The sequence below is a fragment of the Ahaetulla prasina genome, chromosome 17 (assembly GCF_028640845.1).
Source record: "Ahaetulla prasina isolate Xishuangbanna chromosome 17, ASM2864084v1, whole genome shotgun sequence".
NCBI lineage: Eukaryota > Metazoa > Chordata > Lepidosauria > Squamata > Colubridae > Ahaetulla > Ahaetulla prasina.
Genome location: NC_080555.1, coordinates 10,090,440 through 10,114,057, shown reverse-complemented (window position 1 = coordinate 10,114,057; position 23,618 = coordinate 10,090,440). Strand labels below are relative to the sequence as shown.

The 23,618-nt window shown below is 46.4% G+C and overlaps 1 protein-coding gene across 4 annotated transcripts in view; it reads left to right on the top strand.

The window, feature by feature from the left end:
• Positions 1-3,819: 3,819 nt before the first annotated feature.
• The window catches only part of ARHGEF2 (Rho/Rac guanine nucleotide exchange factor 2), a 186,120-nt gene continuing 166,321 nt past the window's right edge, over positions 3,820-23,618 (top strand). The window contains exon 1 of one of the 4 annotated variants that reach the window (XM_058159844.1): positions 3,820-3,971. Coding sequence is in view for 3 of the 4 variants with exons in the window: in XM_058159843.1 (XP_058015826.1) it covers positions 12,653-12,658 (6 nt within the window). In the remaining variant the exon portion in view is untranslated. Of the gene's footprint in view, positions 3,972-12,459; positions 12,659-23,618 lie in introns of those variants that run through there. The other 3 variants (XM_058159843.1, XM_058159841.1, XM_058159842.1) reach the window with 3 other exon arrangements.

The following is a 23,618-nucleotide window of genomic DNA, read 5'->3' as shown; positions in this document are numbered from 1 at the left end:
GGAAAGGATCTTGTAGGTCATCTAATTCAACCCCCTTCCCAAGCTGGAGACCCTGCACCGTTTGTGACAGATTTATTTATTTATTTATTTATTTATTTATTTATTTCGATTTTTATACCGCCCTTCTCCCGGAGGACTCAGGGCGGTGTACAGCCAAGTAAAAATTCAATATATAAACATTAAAAAGAAGTTAAAAAGAAATATTATAATGTGGCCGAAATTTTAAAACCATTTAAAATCTTAAAACATAAATACCCCAATAAAATTTCAATCCAGTCCCGCTTGAATAAATAGGTGCGTTTTCGGCTCACGCCGAAAGGTCCGAAGATCAGGCACTTGACGTAAACCGGGGGGAAGTTCATTCCAGAGCGTAGGAGCTCCAACAGAGAAGACCCTTCCCCTGGGGGCCGCCAGCCGACATTGCTTGGCGGACGGCACCCTGAGAAGACCCTCTCTGTGTGAGCGTACGGGTCGGTGGGAGGCACAAGGTAACAGCAGGCGGTCCTGTAAGTACCCGGGTCCTAAGCCATGGAGCGCTTTAAAGGTGGTAACCAAAATCTTGAAGCGCACCCGAAAGACCACAGGAAGCCAGTGCAAGCTGCGCAGGATTGGTGTTACATGGGAGCAACGAGTTGCTCCCACTATTACCCGCGCAGCTGCATTCTGGACTAACTGCAGCCTCCGGGTGCACTTCAAGGGCAGCCCCATGTAGAGAGCATTGCAATAGTCCAAGCGGGAAGTGACGAGGGCATGAGTGACCGTGCATAAGGCATCCCGGTCAAGAAAGGGGCGCAACTGGCGCACCAAGCGCACTTGGTGGAAGGCCCTCTTGGAGACGGCCGCCAAATGATCGTCAAACGACAGTCGCCCATCCAAGAGGACACCCAAGTTGCGCACCCTCTCCGTTGGGGCCAATAACTCGCCCCCCACAGCCAGCTGCAGATGACAGTCCAGTCTCTTCTTGAAAGCTTCCAGGGATGAAGCTCCCACAACTTCTGAAGGCAACTTCTGTTCCATGGGTTCCACTTCTGTTCTCAGTGTCAGAAAATGTCTCCTTATTTCCAGCTTGAATCTCCTTCCTTGATCAGTTTCCATCCGTTGTTCCTTGTCTGGCCTTCAAAGGTGCTTTAGAAAATAGTCTGACCCCCTTCCTCCTCTCTGTGGCAACCACTCAAATATTGGAAGATGCTCTCCTGTCTCCCCTGGTCCTTTTCTTCACTAGACTAGCCAGGCCCAGTTCCTGCAACCGTTCATTGTCTGTTTTAGCCTCCAGTCTCCGAATCATCCTGGTTGCTCTTCTCTGCATTCTTTCTAGAGTCTCAATATCTTTTTTTAATAGTGTGGTGAATTGCACAGAAGCTATTTATTACTATGGTACATCCCTTGATTCTGGAGGCTAAAATACAGGTAGTCCTCAACTTACAACTGTCCATTTAGTGACCATTCACAGTTACGACGGCACTGAAAAAAGGAACTTTTTTGTTCCTTTAGTTCCATGGTTGTCCAACATCTTCTTAAAAACTTCCAGTGTTGGAGCGTTCACAACTTCTGGAGGCAAGTTGTTCCACTGATTAATTGTTCTCACTGTCGGGAAATTTCTCCTTAGTTCCAGGTTGCTTCTCTCCTTGATGAGTTTCCACCCATTGCTTCTTGTTCTACCCTCAGGTGCTTTGGAGAACAGCTTGACTCCCTCTTCTTTGGGGCAGCCCCTGAGATATTGGAAGACTGCTATCCTGTCACCCCTGGTTCTTCTTTTCAGTTCCAATATAACTTTAGGCGTTAACATATGGTTGTATATTGGGGAGTATCTGTAACAGCGAAAATAAAAAACGTGAAGGAAAACATAACAGACAGGCACCCATGATTAAACCAATCTGGCTTAAGCTACAGGTGGCTAACTGTGTTTTGTGAAGCCAAACCCAGAATCTGTGCATTTGGGAAATGGCAAAAGGGTTGTTTGCATCTACCTGCTGAAGCCACGTTCACCCAGCCTCCACCCTGCCTCCCCGCACCTGCGTGTGTGTGAGTTGGCACGAAATGTGGCGTGTGTCTATAAGCACAGGACAATGCTTATAGTCCCTTATCTAGGCGTGTCCCCGGCCTCACCTGTCTTATCACTCCCCGGTCGGTGCTCTGATTTAACCCTTTTGCAGGTGAAATCATCAGTGCTTGGAACACTTTACCTGACTCTGTGGTCTCTTCCCATACTCCTAAAAGCTTTAACCAAAAACTTTCTACTATGGACCTCACTCCATTCCTAAGAGGACCATAAGGGGCGTGCATAAGCGCACAAACGTGCCTACCGTTCCTGTCCTATTGTTTTTCTTTTCTTCTTCCTATATATATATATATGCTTATACCTCCTAATATTTACTCATATATATGTTTATATACTATATAATCTTTTTGTATGATACTTACATATATTGTTGTGACAAAATAAATAAATAAATAAACTTCCAGTCTGGGACACGCTGGCTCAGGAATTCTGGGAGTTGAAGTCCCTAATGAGTCGTAAAGGGGCCGTAGTTGCCCACCCACCCCCAGGAGTTGGTGTGGTGCTTCTGGATAGGCAAGACCAAAGCCGAGGACTCCAATCCCATTTTTTTTTTATCCATTTCTAAAATACACGGATACATCGGAAAATACGTGAGCTGGAAGGGACCTTGGAATTCTGGGAGTTGAAGTCCTCCAGGCTTAAAGATGCCAAGGTTGGAGACCCCTGGACTAGAAGACCTCCAAGGTCCCTTTCCAACTCTGATAATAAATTTGGAATAGAATAGAATAGAATAGAATAGAATAGAATAGAATAGAATAGAATAGAATAGAATAGAATAACTGAGTTGGAAGGGACCTTGGAGGTCTTCTAGTCCAATTCTCTGCTCAAGCAGGAGACCCTGTATCATTCCTTTCCAGTCTTTTCTTAAAAACCTCCAGTCTATTTTTTTTTGGTGGGGGGGAACTTCCAGTGATGGAGCACCCACAACTCCAGTGTTCCACTGTGTGTGTGTGTGTGTGTGTGTGTGTGTTGTCTACGTGTGTGTCTGGGGGTATGTCTGTAAGTGTGTGTGTGTGTATGTGTGAGTGTCTGTGTGCCTGTTTGTGTCTGTGTGTTTTTGTGTTTGTGTGTGTGTCTGAGTGTCTCTCTGTGTGTGTGTCTGTTTGTGTGTGTCTGTGTGTGTGCTGTGTGTGTCTGTTTGTCTCTCTCTCTGTGTGTGTGTCTGTTTGTGTGTGTGTGTGTTTGTGCTGTGTGTGTGTGTGTGTCTGTGAGTGTCTCTCTCTGTGTGTGAGTCTGTTTGTGTCTGTGTGTTTTTGTGTTGTGTGTTGTGTGTGTGTGAGTGTCTCTGTGTGTGTTTGTGTTGTGTGTGTCTGTTTGTTTGTCTGTGTGTGTGTGTGTGTGTGTCTGTATCTGTGTCTGTGTCTGTGTGCTTTTGTGGTGTGTCTCTGTGTGACTCTGTGTGTGTGTGTGTGTGTGAGAGAGAGAGAGTGTGTCTCTGTGTGTGTTTGTGTTGTGTGTGTCTGTTTGTCTCTCTCTCTCTCTCTCTGTGTATCTGTGTCTGTTTGTGTCTGTGTGTTTTTGTGGTGTGTGTCTGTGAGTGTCTCTGTGTGACTCTATGTGTGTGTTGTGTGTGTGTGTGTGTGAGATGTGAAGTCAGCCAATAAACTTGGGGCGCAAACCACCATTCGGCCAACCGGGGCTGGCGCGCCTTGTGTGAACTTCCCTTCGCTTCGCTTCCCTTCCCGGCTGCAGCTGAGCCAGCCCAGCCCGAAGGGTTAAAGCTCGAGGCGGATTCATTCAGCGTCCAGCCGGGCGGAGGCGGGAGGAGGAAGGAGGCAGGAGGCAGCCGCAGTCGCCCAGTCGGTCGGTCGGGCTTGGAGGCGAGGCGGGGAGGCTCCCGGAGCTCCACCGCGCTTGGAAAGCGCCTCCTGGGCAAGAAAAAGTGCAGGAACCGCAAGCGGGGCGTGCGAAGGTAAGGCGGGCTGGGCTCTCCGCCGGTGGGCTGCGGGGGCAATTTTGCAGCCGGAGAAGCTCGGGGCTCGGAGGGTGGAGGGTGGGAGGGAGACCCGCTCCGGAGTCTCTGAGCATGGACAGAGTTTCCCCTCTGATAACAGAGCCGGAATATCAGAGTTGGAAAGGGACCTTGGAGGTCTTCTAGTCCAGGGCTCTCCAACCTTGGCAGCTTTAAGCCTGGAGGACTTCAACTCCCAGAATCCCCCAGGCAGCTTTGCTGGCTGGGGGATTCTGGGAGTTGAAGTCCTCCAGGCTTAAAGCTGCCAAGGTTGGAGCTTTGCTGGCTGGGGGATTCTGGGAGTTGAAGTCCTCCAGGCTTAAAAGTTGCCAAGGTTGGAGCTTTGCTGGCTGGGGGATTCTGGGAGTTGAAGTCCTCCAGGCTTAAAGCGGCCGCCAAGGTTGGAGCTTTGCTGGCTGGGGGATTCTGGGAGTTGAAGTCCTCCAGGCTTAAAGCGGCCAAGGTTGGAGCTTTGCTGGCTGGGGGATTCTGGGAGTTGAAGTCCTCCAGGCTTAAAGCGGCCAAGGTTGGAGCTTTGCTGGCTGGGGATTCTGGGAGTTGAAGTCCTCCAGGCTTAAAGCGCCAAGGTTGGAGCTTTGCTGGCTGGGGGATTCTGGGAGTTGAAGTCCTCCAGGCTTAAAGCGGCCAAGGTTGGAGCTTTGCTGGCTGGGGGATTCTGGGAGTTGAAGTCCTCCAGGCTTAAAGCGGCCAAGGTTGGAGCTTTGCTGGCTGGGGGATTCTGGGAGTTGAAGTCCTCCAGGCTTAAAGCGGCCAAGGTTGGAGCTTTGCTGGCTGGGGGATTCTGGGAGTTGAAGTCCTCCAGGCTTAAAGCGGCCAAGGTTGGAGACCCCTGTCCTAATCCAACCCGAATAATTAGGAAATTAATAGATGTTAAAAAAAAAATAGGCTGTCTTTAGTTGGGTAGTTTTTCTGCACAGGGCGCCCCCCCTGAGCATGCAAAGAGTGCTCCCCCCCACCCTTGACTTTGAGGGCAGGCAGTTCTCGACTTACAGCAGTTCGTTTAGTGACCGTTCCAACGGCGCTGAAAAACGTGGCTTATACTGGCTCGGAAACTATTGACTTGCTGTCTATCTCCTGATCCTGGAGACCAAAGTACAGACGGTCCTCGATTTACAAGAAAGAGTTCGTTTAGTGACCATTCAAAGTTACAAGGGCACTGAAAAAGGGGATTCGGGACTGTTTTTTCACCCTTATGACCGTTGCTGTGTCCCAACCAAAGTCAAGTGATCCCCTTTTGCGACCGCCTGACGGGCACAGTCGACGGGGAAGCCCGATTCGCTCAGGAACTGGATTACTAAATTTACCACCCTGCGGCGATTCATTTAATAACGGTGGCAAGAAAGGCCATAAAAAAACGGGGATAAAGCTCTCTTTAACAAACGCCTCGCTTCACAACAGAAACTTTGGGCCCGATTGCGGTCATAAGTCGAGGACTACCTGTCCTTGTGGATGAACAACTGGCATTGGAGGATTAGACCAAACGTGTGTGTGCGTGTGTGTTTTTTTCTGCGAGAACTTCCTGGAGCTGAGATTGTTGCAGCGTTTGGATTTTTTTTCCTGTAATTTGTGGGGGGGGGGGCCTGGGTGTTTTTTTTCCCTTTTCCTGGTAACCTTTTATCCCAAATTTGAGATTATAGGAAGCCTGTGTGGAGGTTTGAGAATGGAAACGAGAGTTTGCAAGCAATTGGGATTAAATCGGTTTCTCCCCCTCTCTCCTTCTCTCTCTGCCTCCCTCTTTCTCCCTCTCTCATCTCCCTCTCTGTCTCCCCTCTCCCCTTTCTCCCTCTCTCTCTTTCCCTTTCCTTCTTTTCCCACTTTCTCTCTCCCTCGCTCCTTGTTTCTCCTTCTCCTCTCTCTCTCCCCCTTTCTCTCTCCCTCCCTCCTCTTCCTCTCTCTCTCTTTTCCTCTCTCTCCGCCTCTCTCCTTCTCTGTCTCTCCCTCTTTCCTCTCCCTATCTGTCTCTCTTTCCCCCCCTCTTCCCTTTCTCTCTCTCTCCCTCTCTCTTTCTCTGTCCCTCTCTCCTTGTTTCTCCTCCTCTCTTTCCCCTTTCTCTCTCCCTTCTCTCTCCCTCTCTCTTCTCCCTCTCTCGTTCTCCTCCTCCTTCTCTCTCTCCCCTCTTCCTTCTCTCTCTCCTCTCTCTCCGTCTCTCCTCTCCCTATCTGTCTCCCTCTCTCTCCTTCTCTCTCTCTCTCTCTCTCTCTCTCTCTCCTTCTCCTCTCTCCTTCTCTCTCTCCCCTCTTCCTTCTCTCTCTCTCCTCTCTCTCTCTCTCCTCTCCCTATCTGTCTCCCTTTCTCTCCCCTCTCTCTTTCCCTTTTTCCTCTTTCTCTCTCCTCCTCCTCTTTCTTCCTCTCTCCTCGTTTCTCCTCCCCCTCTCTCTCCCCCTCTCTTCCTCTTTCTCTCTCTCTCTTTCCCTCTTTTCCCGCTTTCTCTCTCCCTCTCTCTTTGTCTCTCTCTCTCTTCCTCCTTTCTCTCTCTCCCTCTCTCCTGATCTTCATTCTTTTGCAGGCTTTTAGTTGTAAATTTTAATTGTTAATTGTTTTGATGACTTGCTTTAGGTGTTGATTTGAATTTTGTTTTATTTTGAGGGTCGCCGAGGCCACTTGGAGGTTGATCTGGGTCCTCAGGGTCACCTGAGTGGTGCGAATGGAGGCCCATTAAATAGGGCACCCATTTAACTGAAGAGACAGATTTATTTGAGGACGCAGATCAACCTCCAAGTGGCCTCGACGACTCTCTAAAAGAGTGCAAATGACCAGCTGACTTTCTGGTTTTTCTCTGAAGACGTTTCACTCCTCATCTAAGAAGCTTCGTCGGTTCCGACTGGGATAGTGGTGAATGGAAGGATTCAGTCAGAGCTGAAGAAGCTTCTTGGTTGAGGAGCGAAACATCTTCAAAGAAAAACCAGAAAAGTCCAGTTGCCTCTTAGAAAAAGTACAGTTGGGACAACCATGACCTGGATGACGAAGTATCTCTATAGACAGAAGAGAATATTCTTTATTGGCCAAAAGTGATCAGACACTAAGTAATTTGTCTCTGGTGCTCAGAATGTACATACGAACAGCAAGCAATAGCCACAACCATTAATCGTAAGTTACAAACAACAACTGATAAATGGAAACCAATAGGAGGAGATAAGTAGGAAAAATTAGAAGATGAGCAAAGGTGAAAACTGAGGCAGTGCTGTGAGAGTTAATTCTTCAATAGTGTGATGGCATTGGGGGGGATGGCATTGTGTCTAGTTGTTTTGGCGTGCAATGTGTTGAAACGGTTTACGTCCAGGATGTGAGCGGGTCTGTAGATATTTTCTCAGCCCTCTTTCTGGCTAGTGCGGTATTCAGGTCCCCCATGGAAGGCAGGCTGTAGGTTGCAATTGTTTTTTTCTGCAGTCTTAACTACCGTGTTTCCCCCCCCAAAATAAGACCCGGTCTTATATTAATTTTTCCTCCAAAAGACGCATTATGGCTTATTTTCTGGTTAGGTCTTATTTTGGGGGGAAATACAGTACTGAACGCCTCTGTCTGCTGACGATCTTAACTGGGGCTTATTTTTGGGGTAGGGCTTATATTACGAGTATCCTGAAAAATCGTGCTAGGACTTATTTTCCGGTTGGGTCTTATTTTTGGGGAAACGGGGTATCTGTCGAAATCTGTCCCTCTCCTGTTTGGTTGCTGTGCCAAACCAGACAGTTAAAAAGGTGAAGGTTCTCCTCGCACATACGTGCTAGTCGTTCCCAACTCTAGGGGGCGGTGCTCATCTCCGTTTCAAAGCCAGCGCTGTCCGAAGACGTCTCCGTAGTCATGTGGTCGGCATGACTCAATGCCAAAGGCGCAGGGAACGCTGTTACCTTCCCACCAAAGGTGGTCCCTGTTTTTCTACTTGCATTTTTTACCTGCTTTCGAACTGCTAGGTTGGCAGAAGCTGGGACAAGGAACGGGAGCTCACCCCGTTACGCAGCACTCGAACTGCTGAACCGCCAACCTTTCGATCGACAAACTCAGCCTCTTCGCCATTGAGCGTCCCTATAACCAGACAGTTCTAGAGGTGCAAATGACAGACTGAATAATTCCTCTGTAGAAAATTGGGGGGTTCAGCTTTGCATAGGCTGAAGAGCTGAAGTGGCTCAAGGAAAGCATCCAAGGAACCCCGAATAACCAAGGGCAAAGTTGAATCTCGCAGAAAGCTGTTCCCGCTTATCTCCTGGCTCTGCCCCCCCTCCCATTCCACTTTTCCCTCCCTCCCTCCCACTTGGAGGTCGAGAGATTTACATTCTTGCTGAAGTGAGATTTTTGCTGCATTCTTCTTTTCTGACATCTACGTGTGATTTTCTTTAATTTTCCTTTTCACTTCTTTTTTTTTTTTTAATTAAATGTGTTGCAACACAGCTTGGCCACCCCGTAAATCTCGCAGGAGGGAGTGAACTGATGTGGTTGCAAAGGCAAAGTGTAATCAAAATAATTGCTTTGGGGGATTGGGCGTTGGGTGCAGTTGGAGGGGTACCAGATTTAGAGAGTGAAGGTAAAGGTTTCCCGCGCACATATGTGCTAGTCGTTCCTGACTCTAGGGGGCGGTGCTCATCTCCGTTTCAAAGCCGAAGAGCCAGCGCTGTCTGAAGACGTCTCCGTGGTCATGTGGCCGGCATGACTCAATGCCAAAGGCGCACGGAACGCTGTTACGTTCCCACCAAAGGTGGTCCCTATTTTTTCTACTTGCATTTTTGACGTGCTTTCGAAACTGCTAGGTTGGCAGAAGCTGGGACAAGGAACGGGAGCTCACTACGTTACACGGCAGCACTAGGGATTCGAACCGCTGAGCTGCCGACCTTTCAATCGACAAGCTCAACGTCCTAGCCCCTGAGCTATCTATCTATCTGATAGATAGATAGATAGATAGATAGATAGATAGATAGATAGATAGATAGAGATAAATAGAATAGAATAGAATTTTTTATTGGCCAAGTGTGATTGGACATACAAGGAATTTGTCTTTGATACAAGGAACGGGAGCTCACCCCGTTACGCGGCAGCACTAGGGAGTCGAACCGATGAACTGCCGACCTTACGATCAACAAGCTCGGCGTCTTAACCACTGAGCCACCGCGTCCCTTCATTTAGAGGGTATCCCCTCCCCCCCAAAATGGGGATCAAAAAAGGGGATTACATAATGTTGGGACACTGCAATCGTCATAAATAGGAACCAGTTGCCCAACATTTTAATTTTTTTTATTTTATTTATTTATTTACATTTATATCCCGCCCTTCTCCGAAGACTCAGGGCGGCTTACAGTGTATAAGGCAATAGTCTCATTCTATTTGTATATTATATACAAAGTCAACTTATTGCTCCCAACAATCTGGGTCCTCATTTTACCTACCTTATAAAGGATGGAGTCAACCTTGGGCCTGGTGGGACTTGAACCTGCAGTAATTGCAGGCTGCTCTGTTCTAATAACAGGCTTCTAACAGCCTGAGCTATTACGGTCCTTTTTTGATCACACGACCATGGGGATGCTGCAAAGGTTGTAACTCTGAAAAATGGTCTTAAGTCACTTTTTTTTTCCAGTGCTTTGTAACTTTGAACTGTCACTAAATGAACTGTTGTAACTTGAGGACTCTGTGTATATAAATAAAATTTTTTAAAGTTGAATAGGGCATGATATTAATGGGCCGGCGGATGCTATAACTACCATATTGTCAATTCTTATGAAAATGGGGGAAGATGCTTGCTGTGCTCTGCCAGAGTCTCATATTCGGACTCCAGCAAAGCTGGCAAAGATGCTTTCAAGCTTTAGCTTTAGAGTAGAATATTGATAGGAATAGAATAGAATATTGATGGGACAGGATGGGATAGGACGGGACAGGACCTTAGAGGTCTTCTAGTCCAACCCCCTGCTCAAGCAGGAGACCCTATACCAGTGATGGCTAACCGTTTTGCCATCATGTGCCAAAAACAAGGGAAGCGCGGGGGAGTCGTGAGCGCGCATGCGCACACCCATAATTCTATGCGCCCTGCCACCCCACGCATCCACATGCAACCCACCCTGTGCTCCCCCCACTTTTGGCATGCGATGGCAGAGTGGGCCCATTTTTTGCCCTCCCCAGTCTCCAGAGCCTTTCTAGGAGCCCGGGGAGGGCGAAAACGGCCTTCCCCACATACCCCCGGAGGCCCTCTGGAGGCCGGAAACAGCCTCTGGATCTGAGCTCACGTGCCCACCGATATGGCACCGATATACGTGTGCCATAGGTTCGCCATCATGGCCCTATACCATCTCAGGCAGATGACAGTCCAGTCTTTTCTTAAAAACCTCCCGTGATGGAGCAACCGTGATTTCTGGTGGCAAGCTGTTCCACTGGTTACTTGTTCTCATTATTAGGAACTACCGTTCCTGTCCTATTGTTTTTTCTTATATATATATATATGCTTATACTACCTTATATTTCCTCATATATATGTTTATATACTATATAATCATTTTGTGTGATACTTGTGTATATTGTTGTGACAAAAAATAAATATAAAAATAAAAATAAATTAGGAAGTTTCTCGCTAATCCCAGGTTGCTTCTCTCCTTGATTAGTTTCCATCCGTGTGTTTCTCCTCCTGCTTTCTGGTTCTTTGGAAAATAATTTGACCACCTCTTCTTTGTGGCAGCGCCTCCAATACTGGAAGACTGCTATCATGTCGCCTAATGTAACCTCTTCGGGGTTTGTGTATGTGTGTGAATGGGTGCAGACCTGCTTCTGATAGATAAGAGCATGATGCTCAGGAAGGATTGCGTGAACCCTCCCCACTGCTCAAATCTTAATAATTTGGAGCCTTCCGGCCCTAGCTGCGGGTTGAGGTGGGAAGTGCTTGTCAAAACCACATTTTAAATCAGATTTTCCATCCGTGACCATTCTCTCCGTTCAAGGAATCCTCCTCCCGAGTACATCCACTGAGATACCCTTGTATGGTTTTATTAATTCCGTTTCCGTTTTTCATATTTGGGTGATGCTATCCATGCCTCAGACTAAACACGAGCAGCGGTTTACGGTTTCGCAACGTTGGGCGATGATAAACCATGATTTGGAAAGCAGCGGGGCTCTCTCGTCGCCACAAAAGCTGCCATCCACATTGTGAGCTGGGTGTGTATGTGTGAGAGAGAGAGACAGTTGTGTGTGTGTGTGTGTGAGAGACAGTTGAGTGGGTCTGACTCTGAAGGGTTTTGGGCCAAAAGCTTGTCGGTGTTTTGGTTCCCTGCCCTGTGGGAATCTAGCCAATGGTTTACGGCTTTGTGGGTTGTGCAGGCCCAGCCAATGGTGGCTTGTGCAAAGAACCATGATACGGGAAGCCAGCTTGCGTTCTTGCCATGAGCAAAAAAAAGGATTACAGTTTACATGGGTGCCGTTAACAAAACATTACATATTAATGTTCCGCATTAAAGAAAGGACTCCTGTCAGAAGTATAATTTGCGGCTCCGACTCAAGCCGGTGGCTGTGTAAGAATAAATAAAACTAAGATCTAGACAGCTGTGAGAAATATTTAATTCCTATAAAAGCAACAGAGTTTGTCTTTAAGGGGCAGGCTGCCGAGAAATGGGGTACAGCAGATTTTTTTTATAGGGGGAGCTTGTGAAAGTGTTTACGGGCTGCTTCTAGAGTGACACTTGAGTTGTGTGTGTGTTTATTCTTGTGGGGGGATACAGTGGCTCAGGGGCTAGGACGTTGAGCTTGTTGATCGAAAGGTCGGCAGCTCAGCGGTTCGAATCCCTAGTGCTGCCGTGTAATGGGGTGAGCTCCCGTTACTTGTCCCAGCTTCTGCCAACCTAGCAGTTCGAAAGCAGGTAAAAAATGCAAGTAGAAAAATAGGGACCACCTTTGGTGGGAAGGGAAGAGCGTTCCGTGCGCCTTTGGCGTTGAGTCATGCCAGCCACATGACCACGGAGACGTCTTCGGACAGCGCTGGCTCTTCGGCTTTGAAACGGAGAGGAGCACCGCCCCCTAGAGTTGGCAACGACTAGCATGTATTTGCGAGGGGAACCTTTACCTTTTTACCTTTTATTCTTGTGAACTTGCAGCTCCTAAATTTAATTAACGCAGTTTGGTGTTTGCAGACCTTATCCTTTGATATGCATATTAGGTCTGGGCAACTTATTTTGGGGCGGGTGGGTTTAACTGTCCGTTATCTAGTGGAGGCGCCCGATTCTCAGGTCACGGTGGATTCAGTTCACGTTTTAAGGGAAGATGGAAACAAGCATAAGGAATAAAATACATTTTGGATGATAAAACTTCTGTCATCCCGAATCATGAGTTTGCCTCGGAGTGATTTTTGGACGTTTGGCTTTTTATTTTGCTATCTGCTCTGTCCACACCCTTTTTTGGCTGCTTAGCGCTAAACTCTGAATCTGTTTATGGACTTGTCAGGAGACTTCTCCAGGATTGCATAAGCCGAAGGATTCCTGACCGGAGAATTAGCTCACTCGCACCCAGATTAAAGAGACCCTTAAGGCAAGGGTGGGCCACTGGGGGTTCGGGAGAACCTCTAGCTAAGATTCTGTGCAGTTCGGAGAACCCCCAAAATCCCACTCCTGGCTGGCCCCGCCCACCCCACCCCTCCCCAGGAGTCCCCACTCGGCCCGTTTTGGATGCAGGTAAGTGCAGGGTGCGCACGGAGCCTTGGGGAGGGCGAAAAACGGGCTTACTGGAAGTTCAAGAAAGCCGTTTCCAGCCTCCAGAGCCTGGGGAGGTCCATTTTTCGCCTTCCCGGAGGCTCGAGGAAAGCCTCCGGAGCCCGGGAAGGGCAAAAATGCCCACCTCCCATCGTGGTGCAGGAGGCTGACTAGGCCATGCCCATCGTGGCCACGCCCGCCCAGCAAGATAACCGGCCAGAGAAACCCTTGCTAAAATTTTTGAAGCCCACCCTTGCCTTAAGGAGAGCCAGAGCTCCCCCTCCCGTCGGCCGCCGGCCGTCGGCCTCGCACAAACATCTGCATTTGCACAAACCTGATAACTGGACTGTCTTGGTTCTTTCTTTCTTTTTTTTTTTTTTTTTTTTGGTCCCTTGAAAACTTTTTCGGCTTCTCATTTGAGAAGTGTCTTCGTTTCAGTGACCTGAAGAAGCTTCTTGGATGGAGAAGCGAAACGTTTTCAAAGGAAAAAACACAAAACCGAGACAGTCCAGTGGCCTTTTTGAGAAAAAAAGGCCACCCTCGGGCAGGGTGGGTTTGATTTAAATCAAGTCGGTTTACGTCACGATTTAAATCACTAGTAAAAAGGCTCGGTTTCGATCCACTCGATTGAAATCGTAATTTTTATAAAGAGCAGCTGTCCCACAGTGACTCATCGAAGGTCCCAATGTTGTAGAATATACAGCCTCGTGCTACCTAACTAAGCTCCATTTCATGCTGAATAAATTATCAATGTATCTTAAATAGAAAACTATCTTTAGTTAGATTTTTTTTTACTCCAAAAGCATTTTATTAAAATAAATGTATTAAAAATAAAAAAAATCCAATTTAAATTTTTTAGAAAAAATTGATTTTTTAAAAAAAAAATCATTGTTTTTTTATCCACCGTGCCCTTGGGACTACTATCGATCAGTCAGATAGAGCCGGAAGGGATCCTGAAGGTCTTCTAGTCCAACCCACTCCTCAAGCTGGTGACCCTAAAGCATTTCAGACAGCTGGTTTGTCCAGTCTGTTCTTTAAAACCTCCAGCGATGGAGCACCTACAGCTTTTGGTGGCAAGCTGTTCCACTGGTTAATTGTTTTCACTGTTAGGAAGTTTCTCCTTAATTCCAGGTTGCTTCTCTCCTCGATTAGTTTCCATCCGTTGTTTCTTCTCCTGCCTTCAGGTGTTTTGGAGCAGGGGGTCTCCAACCTTGGTCCCTTTAAGAATTGTGGACTTCAACTCCCAGAGTCCCTCAGCCAGCTTTGCTGGCTGAGGGACTCTGGGAGTTGAAGTCCACAAGTCTTAAAGGGACCAAGGTTGGAGACCCCTGCTCTAGACCTCAGCTTTGCTGGCTGAGGGACTCTGGGAGTTGAAGTCCACAAGTCTTAAAGGGACCAAGGTTGGAGACCCCTGCTCTAAACCTCAGCTTTGAAGGCTGAGGGACTCTGGGAGTTGGTCCACAAGTCTTAAAGGGACCAAGGTTGGAGACCCCTGCTCTAAACCTCAGCTTTGAAGGCTGAGGGACTCTGGGAGTTGAAGTCCACAAGTCTTAAAGAGACCAAGGTTGGAGACCCCTGCTCTAGACCTCAGCTTTGCTGGCTGAGGGACTCTGGGAGTTGAAGTCCACAAGTCTTAAAGGGACCAAGGTTGGAGACCCCTGCTCTAAACCTCAGCTTTGAAGGCTGAGGGACTCTGGGAGTTGAAGTCCACAAGTCTTAAAAGAGACCAAGGTTGGAGACCCCTGCTCTAGACCTCAGCTTTGCTGGCTGAGGGACTCTGGGAGTTGAAGTCCACAAGTCTTAAAGGGACCAAGGTTGGAGACCCCTGCTCTAGACCTCAGCTTTGCAGGCTGAGGGACTCTGGGAGTTGAAGTCCACAAGTCTTAAAGGGACCAAGGTTGGAGACCCCTGGACTAGAAGACCTCCAATTTTATTATTCTATTCTGCTGTAGTCCAGGGGTCTCCAACCTTGGTCCCTTTAAGATTTGTGGACTTCAACTCCCAGAGTTCCTCAGCAAACTTTGCTGGCTGAGGGACTCTGGGAGTTGAAGTCCACAAGTCTTAAAGGGACCAAGGTTGGAGACCCCTGCTTTGGAGAATAACTTGGCTCCCTCTCCTTTGGGGCAGCCCCTCAAATACCGGAACACTGCTGTCATGTTCCCCCCTAGTCCTTCTTTTCTCTAGACTGGCCATATCCATTTCCTGCAACTGTAGAATAACAAGAGTTATTCTAAACATTGGAAGGCACCTCAGAGCTCTTCTAGTCCAGCCCCCTGCTCAAGCAGGAGACCCTAGACCCGGGATGGCGAACCTATGGCACGCGTGGCATGCAGCATCTTCTCTGAGGACACGCGAGCCATTGCCATAGTTCAGCTTCGCCACACATGTAAACATGTCTCCCTCCGCCCACCTGGTCGTCAGGTCTCTGCCGCGCAGTGGGCGGGACGCATGTGATGGGCTGTGCACGCATACGTGGGGGAGCATGTATGAGCAGGGGTGGGGCACATGCAGGGGGGCTGCGCATGCGTATACAGGAGGTGCATACAAATGTGTGGAGCGGAATGTATGCATGGGGGCTGGGTGCATTGCATTTGGGGGGTTTGGATGGGTGCGTGTGGGGTGCGTGCGCAGGCGTGGAAGGTGGGGCATGTGTGGGGCGAACATGTGCGCACACGGGGGCACGGCGCATGCGGGAGGGGTCGTGAACACTTTTCATTTTGGGGGTTCAGGAGCATGCATTCGCACACACTTTGGGCAAAGAAGCTTAGCCATCCCTGCCCTAGACCATGTCAGACAGGCGGCTTGTCCAGTCTCTTCTTAAAAACTTCCAGCGATGGAGCACGCACAACTCCTGGTGGCGAGCCGTTCCACTGATTAATAGTTCTGACTGCTAGGAAGTTTCTTCTGAATTCCAGTTGTCGTGACCTGGATGATGGAGAATCTCCATAGAGGTTCTGATAGACTGCTTTTGAACAGGGAGCCTTTGGGACGGAGATTTTGCCTGAATAGCAAATGCCGTCATGTGAGAATCCAAGTGGTCAGAAAAGGACCGTTTGACCTTTGAGCATGCACAGACTAACTTTCCCTGGTTGCCAGCTCATCTTTTGCAGCCGGGCTTTTATTGCAACTGTTTGCTCATCTTTTGCAGCCGGGCTTTTATTGCAACGGTTTGTTTGTTCAAAACTTTCTGGGTGGGGTTTTAAAGGCTCCCCACACCCATTTTAGTGTAGGGAGAGGCTGTCGGGTTGTGCGGGGAAAGGCTGAGAGGCCACAAATCACACAACATGACAGGCCAAGCCATTTTGTGGTTATGAAACTCTGATCTTTCTTTCAGGTCACTATTTAGCTCCAAGTTTGTTTGTTTTTTACAGGTAGTCCTCAACTTAACGACCACAGTTGAGGCTCAGATTTATGTTGCAAAGTGAGAAATTTGTGAAGCGAGTTTTGCCCAAATTTTACAGTTTTTCTCACCGCATTTGTTAAGCGAATCCCTGCCGTTCTTAAATTAGCGATGTGGTTGTTAAAAATAAATAAATCAATATACCATCTGAAGACAATGTAATTAGAAAAATCATGGAATGTGCGGAAATGGATAAGCTCACGAAGGAGATACAAGAAAAAGAGGAAACAGAATATTAACTAGTATGGGAGAGATGGTATAAATGGTTGGAGGAAAAGGGGAAGAAAAAATAAAAGGAAAAGGAAAGATTAAATAACGGATAAATTAGGAGTAGAAATAGAAGAACAAATAGGAAGAGACAGAAATTCTGGAAAGGAAATTGGGTACACGTGTATATCTAAGTATAGATGCAAATAAAATAATTAGAATAATATAATATATTATAGTGATATATATAGAATAGAATAGAATAGAATTTTTTTTTATTGGCCAAGTGTGATTGGACACACAAGGAATTTGTCTTGGTGCATATGCTCTCAGTGTACACAAAAGAAAAGATACCTTCATCAAGGTACAACATTTACAACACAATTGACGGTCAATATATCAATATAAATCATAAGGATTATTTATGTATTTATTTATTTATAAGGATTGCCAGCAACAAGTTATAGTCATACAGTCATAAGTGGAAAGAGATTGGTGATGGGAACTATGAAACGATTAATAGTAGTGCAGATTCAGTAAATAGTCTGACAGTGTTGAGGGAATTATTTGTTTAGCAGAGTGATGGCCTTCGGGAAAAAACTGTTCTTGTGTCTAGTTGTTCTGGTGTGCAGTGCTCTATAGCATCATTTTGATGGTAGGAATTGAAACAGTTTATGTCCAGGATGCGAGGGGTCTGTAAATATTTTCACGGCCCTCTTCTTGATTCGTGCAGTATACAGGTCCTCAATGGAAGGCAGGTTGGTAGCAATTATTTTTTCTGCAGTTCTAATTATATTATATATAATATATTTATATATATATATATATATATATATATATATATATATATATATATATATATATATATATATATATATATATATTTCTAATATATATCATATATTAGAAATATATGTATAAAAGATACATTAGGATAAGAGAGAGAAAATGTATAAGTATTGATCACCGACGCGAAACTTTTCAAAAGAAGAAAATGTTAAGTCTCTTTAATAAAAATTATTTTAAAAGAAATTAGCGACGTGGTTGTTAAGTGAATCTGGCTTCCCCATTGACTTTGCTGGCCAGAAGGTCGCTAAAGGGGATCACGTGACTCCAGGACGTTGCCACCGTCGTAACTGTGAGTCAGTCAGTTGTCACGCATCCGAACGTAAAATCGCGTGACCGTGGGGATGCTGCAACAGTCTTAAGTGGGAAAGTGCCGTTGTAACTTCGAACGTTCACTAAGTGAACCGTTGTAAATCGAGGACTACCTCTATTGTAAGCCACCCAGAGTGACCCTGTGGTTAGAAGAGTGGCCAGTGAAGCGGTATATAAGTCTAAGTGCTATTGCTATTCTACGTACAGTAGTGGCCAAAATTGTGGAAACCTTTTGGGAAAAGAGTATATTTTCTAAGGAGTAGCACCGTAAAATTATATATCAATGGAAAGATCATTGAATCAAGAATGTAATGCAATAACTCTTATGAAGGGTTTGCAATTAGAACAGCAGTGGCAGTATTAAGAAGAAAAGTGAAACACGTAGAAAAAAGCGAGATGTACAAAAATGATCACTATAGAAAAAACGAGATATGCAAAAAATTGTCCCCATGTCATTTAATCCTTAGCTGGGTAACCTTTAGCATGAATGATGGCCTTACAACGTCTTCCCATGGAGTGAATCAAGTTTTTGAGTTCTTCAGCTGTTATCATGTGAAACCAAGATTGAAGGATGGCTTCTATTAACTGGGTTTTATGCTGGGTTGCTTCTGACTACCAAATTTCTTGAGTTGGCTCCATAGGTTTTCAGTTGGGTGAAGGTCTGGGCTATTCCCAGGCCATTCTAGCAGTGGAATAGTATTATCTTGAAACTCCAAAAAAGAAAAAGAAAAGTGGTGTTATTAGCCATCAATCCTCAAAAAATACACTTTTCCCAAAAGGTTTCCACAATTTTTGGCCACTACTGTAAACTGCAATGGGAGCCAGTTTATTATTATTATTATTATTATTTATTAAATTTTTATACCGCCCTTCTCCCGAAGGACTCAGGGCGGTGTACAGCCAAAGATAAAACACAATACATATACAATTAAAACCAACAATTAAAACCTAGCAAATTTCAAAGGGCTGATAATTAAAAGTTTAAATTTAAAATTATAAAAAATTTAAAAACCCAATAAAAACCCCAATTTGATGGAAGAGCAGAATAAAAATGCTTTTAAACAGATTTCCTCTCCTCAGGAAGTATGTTTGGACCGCAACTCCCACAGCCCATGCTGGCTAGAAATTCGGGAATTGATGGTGGGTGGAAAAAGTTTCGTTTAAAAACATAAGGCCAAATGCATGACTTAATAGAGATACCTCCCCCTGCAACATAATATCCCCCAATTAAAAGTCTTAATCGATGGGAGAAAGCACCCACATTCTTGTACATGCTCATGAAAAAGTTTATTAGTATATAATAAATAACTTTGGTGTCAAATAAGGTAAAGGAAAAAGTTCCCCTTGCACATACGTGCTAGTCGTTCCTGACTCTAGGGGGCAGTGTTCATCTCCATTTCAAAGCCAAACTGTCCGAAGACGTCTCCATGATGATGTGGCCGGCATGACTAAACGCCAAAGGCACACGGAACGCTGTTCCCTTCCCACCAAAAGGCAGTCCCTATTTTTCTACTTGCATTTTTTTAATGTGCTTTCGAAACTGCTAGGTTGGCAGAAGCTGGGACAAGTCACGGGAGCTCACCCCGTTACACGGTAGCACTAGGGATTCGAACCGCTGAACTGCCGACCTTTCGATCAACAAGCTCAGCGTCTTAGCCCCTGAGCCACCGCGTGCCTTTGGTATCAAATATACAGTGTTAAATATTGACACTTTAGGTTAGTAGCCTTTATATCAGCTGTTTGTTCACATTTACTTAGAAAATGCTTCTTGGGTAAAGAGAAGTCCCTTACTCTGCTAAAGCGTTTGAAAGTTACAACAATTCATTTAGGGACTTATGACCTCTTTTCACACTTATGACCATTGCAGCATCCCCATGGAATAGAATAGAATTTTTAGAGAATAGAATTTTTATTGGCAAGTGTGATTGGACACACAAGGAATTTGTCTTGGTGCAGATGCTCTCAGTGTACATAAAAGAAAAGATACCTTTGTCAAGGTACAACATTTACAACACAATTGAATAGAATAGAATAGAATAGAATAGAATAGAATTTTTATTGGCCAAGTGTGATTGGACACACAAGGAATTTGTCTTGGTGCATCTGCTCTCAGTGTACATAAAAGAAAAGATACGTTCATCAAGGTACAACATTTACAACACAATTGATGATCAATATATCAATATAAATCATAAGGATTGCCAGCAACAAGTTATAGTCATACAGTCATAAGTGGAAAGAGATTGGCGATGGGAACTATGAGAAGATTAATAGTAGTGCAGATTCAGTAAATAGTCTGACAGTGTTGAGGGAATTATTTGTTTAGCAGAGTGATGGCCTTCGGGAAAAAACTGTTCTTGTGTCTAGTTATTCTGGTGTGCAGTGCTCTATAGCGTCGTTTTGAGGGTAGGAGTTGAAACAGTTTATGTCCTGGATGCGAGGAGTCTGTAAATATTTTCACGGCCCTGGTCACGTGATTTACAATGACGACACTTGACAAGTGACTCATATTTATGACGGTTGCAGTGTCCTGGGGGGGAGGGTGTCACGCGATCCCCGTTTGCGACCTTCTGATAAGCAAAGTCGATGATGGGGGGGAGCCAGATTCACTTTACGGCGGTGTTACTCACTTACCAGCTGCAGTGATTCACTTAACAACGGCGGCAAGAAAATGGGCCAAAGCTCACTGAAAATGTCTCGCTTAAAACCATAAAAATTTCGGGCTCATGGTCATAAGTTTGAGGACTGTCTGTAGTCACTAAGTCTGATTTAAGAGAAGGACTAGGGGAGACCTGATAGCAGTCTTCCGATATTTGAGGGGCTGCCACAGAGAGGAGGAAAGAGATCAAGCTATTCTCCAAAGCACCCGAAGGCCAGATAAGGAATAATGGATGGAAACTGAACAAGGAGAGATTCAACCTGGAAATAAGGAGGAATTTCCTGACAGTGAGAACAAGCAACCCATGGAACAGAAGTTGCCTTCGGAAGTTGTGGGAGCTTCATCACTGGAGGCTTTCAAGAAGAGACTGGACTGCCATCTGTCAGAAATGGTGTAGGATCTCCTGCTTGGGCAGGGGGTTGGACTAGATGACCTCCAAGGTCCCATCCGACTCGGTTAATCTGTTAAAGTGCACAGCTCCTTCCAGCCCTGTGATTCCATAAGTGTGCTTTGCAAATGTTGCTGAGGACCTCTCGGGGTGTGTGTGTGTGTGTGTGTGTGAAAATCAGAAAACGTGGGAACAATATCCCCTTCAGCAACGAAGGTCTTTATTCTATATATAAAAAAAAAAACTTTCACATGGTGCTATGAATCATGACTTAGGAACCTCTGTGAATTGAGGAATGCGATAAGCTCATAGCTTATCGCATTCATAGAATCGCCCTCATAGAATCCTAGGGCCGGAAGGGACTTCAGAGGTCATCTAGTCCAGGGGTCTCCAACCTTGGCAACTTTAAGACTTGTGGACTTCAACTCCCAGATTCTGGGAGTTGAAGTCCACAAGTCTTAAAGTTGCCAAGTTTGGAGACCCCTGATCTACTCCAACCCCTTGCCCAAGGCAGGAGTCCTGACTATCATCCCAGTCAAGTGGTTCTCTAGTCTATTTTTTGGTGGGGGGAACCTCCAGGGATGGAACACGCACAACTCCAGGAGAACAAGTTAATTGTTCTCACTGTCAGGAAATTTCTCAATCGGAATAGAGCTGAAAGGGACCTTGGAGGTCTTCTAGACCAACCCTAGCAAGGTCTTAACACAAGACACAGGATGGGGTGTTGTTCCCCTTGAAGTGGCTGGCCCAGGATTCTAATTTAAAGGCAATTTATTTTCTACCAGAGGAATGGCATTGAAAGGTCAATCAGAATAGAGCTGAAAGGGACCTTGGAGGTCTTCTAGTCCAAGCAGGAGACCCTACACCATTTCTGACAGGTGTCAGTCCAGTCTCTTATAATAACAATAATAACAATAATAACAATAATAACAACAACAACAACAACTATTATTATTATTATTATTATTATTATTATTATTATTATTATTATTATTTAATTTTTATACCGCCCTTCTCCCAAAGGACTCAGGGCAGTGCACAGCCAGATAAAATCAACAATCAATGGATACAATACAAAAAAAACAGTGCTAAAAAACTTATTAAATTTGGCCCCTAAATTAAAATACATAAAACCATTAAACCCCATTTAAAATTACAAATACTAATACTAATTCTATGCCAGTCCTGCACGGAAGAATAAATACATCTTCAGCTCGTGGCGGAAGGCCCGGAGATCAGGAAGTTGACGAAGTCCTGGGGGAAGCTCGTTCCAGAGGGTAGGGGCTCCCACAGAGAAGGCCCTCCCCCTGGGGATCGCCAGCCGACATTGTTTGACTGACGGCACCCTGAGGAGGCCCTCCCTATGGGAGCGCACGGGTCGGTGGGAGGCAAACGGTGGCAGAAGGCGATCCCGTAGATAACCTGGTCCTAAGCCATGGAGCGCTTTAAAGGTGGTAACCAACACCTTGAAGTGCACCCGGAAGACCACCGGAAGCCAGTGCAGCTTGCGCAGGAGTGGTGTTACATGGTAGCCACGAGTGGCTCCCTCTATCACCCGCGCAGCCGCATTCTGGACCAACTGAAGCCTCCGGGTGCTCCTCAAGGGGAGCCCCATGTAGAGAGCATTGCAGTAGTCCAGGCGAGAAGTGACGAGAGCATGAGTGACTGTGCCTAGGGAATCCCGGTCTAGAAAGGAGCACAACTGGCGAATCAGGCATACCTGATAAAAAGCTCTCCTGGAGACGGTCGTCAGATGTTCTTCAAAGGACAACCGCCCATCCAGGAGAACGCCCAAGTTGCGCACCCTCTCCATCGGGGCCAATGACTCGCCCCCAACAGTCAGCCGCGGCTGCAGCTGGCTGTACCGGGATGCTGGCATCCACTGCCACTCCATCTTGGAGGGGTTGAGCTTGAGATAAAGCTCCCACAACTGCTGAAATGACCCTGCCTTTTGCTCTGTGTGTGTGTGTGTGTGTGTTTCTCATCCCCAAATGGCATTTTATTTGGGAGGAGGGGGAGTAGGAGGAGATCTGTGTGTGTGTGTGTGTTTACTTGGCTCATTTTTCCTTTTCCATCTGCCCTGTTGGGCATGGCTGCTTTCCTCTTGAGTGATGTTGTGAAAACTTTTCCAAAGTTCCCATGGAGACATTTCCTCTGAAAGGTTTCCGATGACAATTATTTTTCTCCGCCCCTCCCTCAGCTCACCCATCCTGATCACACATTGACTAATTTAGAAGAATGACACCGCCATGTAAAATACTTTACCTTGGGACTCTGCAGCTTGTTTCTGGTTTTTTTAGACCTAGGTCTCACCACGTAGCGCCTTGGCTTAACTGGCTTTGCCCATTGGCTAAAAAAAAAACCACGGTGTAATCTTGGGTTGTTCAACAAAGCCACAACCAGCAGCGATGGCAGAACAGTCTAAACCAGCAGTCACCAACTGGTGGTCCGTGAGAAAATGTTGGTGGTCCGCAGAATAATTATTGGCATTTTTTATATTGCATTAAATCAGGGGTCCTCAAACTACAGTCCCTGGGATGGATACGTGCAATGAACGGTTGTGTTGCTGCAGAGAGTCTCCCCCTTCGGGGTCATTTTGTGGGGGACAAAGGGGGGCAGAAATTCCGACTTGGGGTCTGCTTCAGCCTCCTGGTGTGGGGTTTTCGGAGAAGGCTGCAGGGAAGAGCCGCTGGTGGCGAAGAGCCGAAGAGCCTCGTTCCAGTGGGACTGCATCACGGCCTGGAACTGGGCTGACCATCTCAGCCCGCTGAGCCTCCAAGCACCGGTTCCTGGCCTTGCACTCCTACAGGACTTCCCTCTGCTTGGAAAGCCTATGCTCCTAGTCCTCAGTGAGATGCTTTTGCTGAGCCTCCTTCTCGGCCAGATCCAATTTGAACTGAGCCAGCCGTTTTGCCAACTCTTTCTCGTGGTGGCTGCTTAGTTCCAACAACTCCTTCCTCTTGGGGCCCTAAGGAGCCCGGGCGGGCAGGTGAGGAGTAGCGAGTAGAAGCTGGCAAGGTGCCCCTCGACGTGAGTGACATTGAATTGGCCAGTCACGTGACCACCTTGTCGCACCCACCCAGCCAGTCACTAGGCAGATCATCATATCAGTGGTCCGCGAGATTTAAAA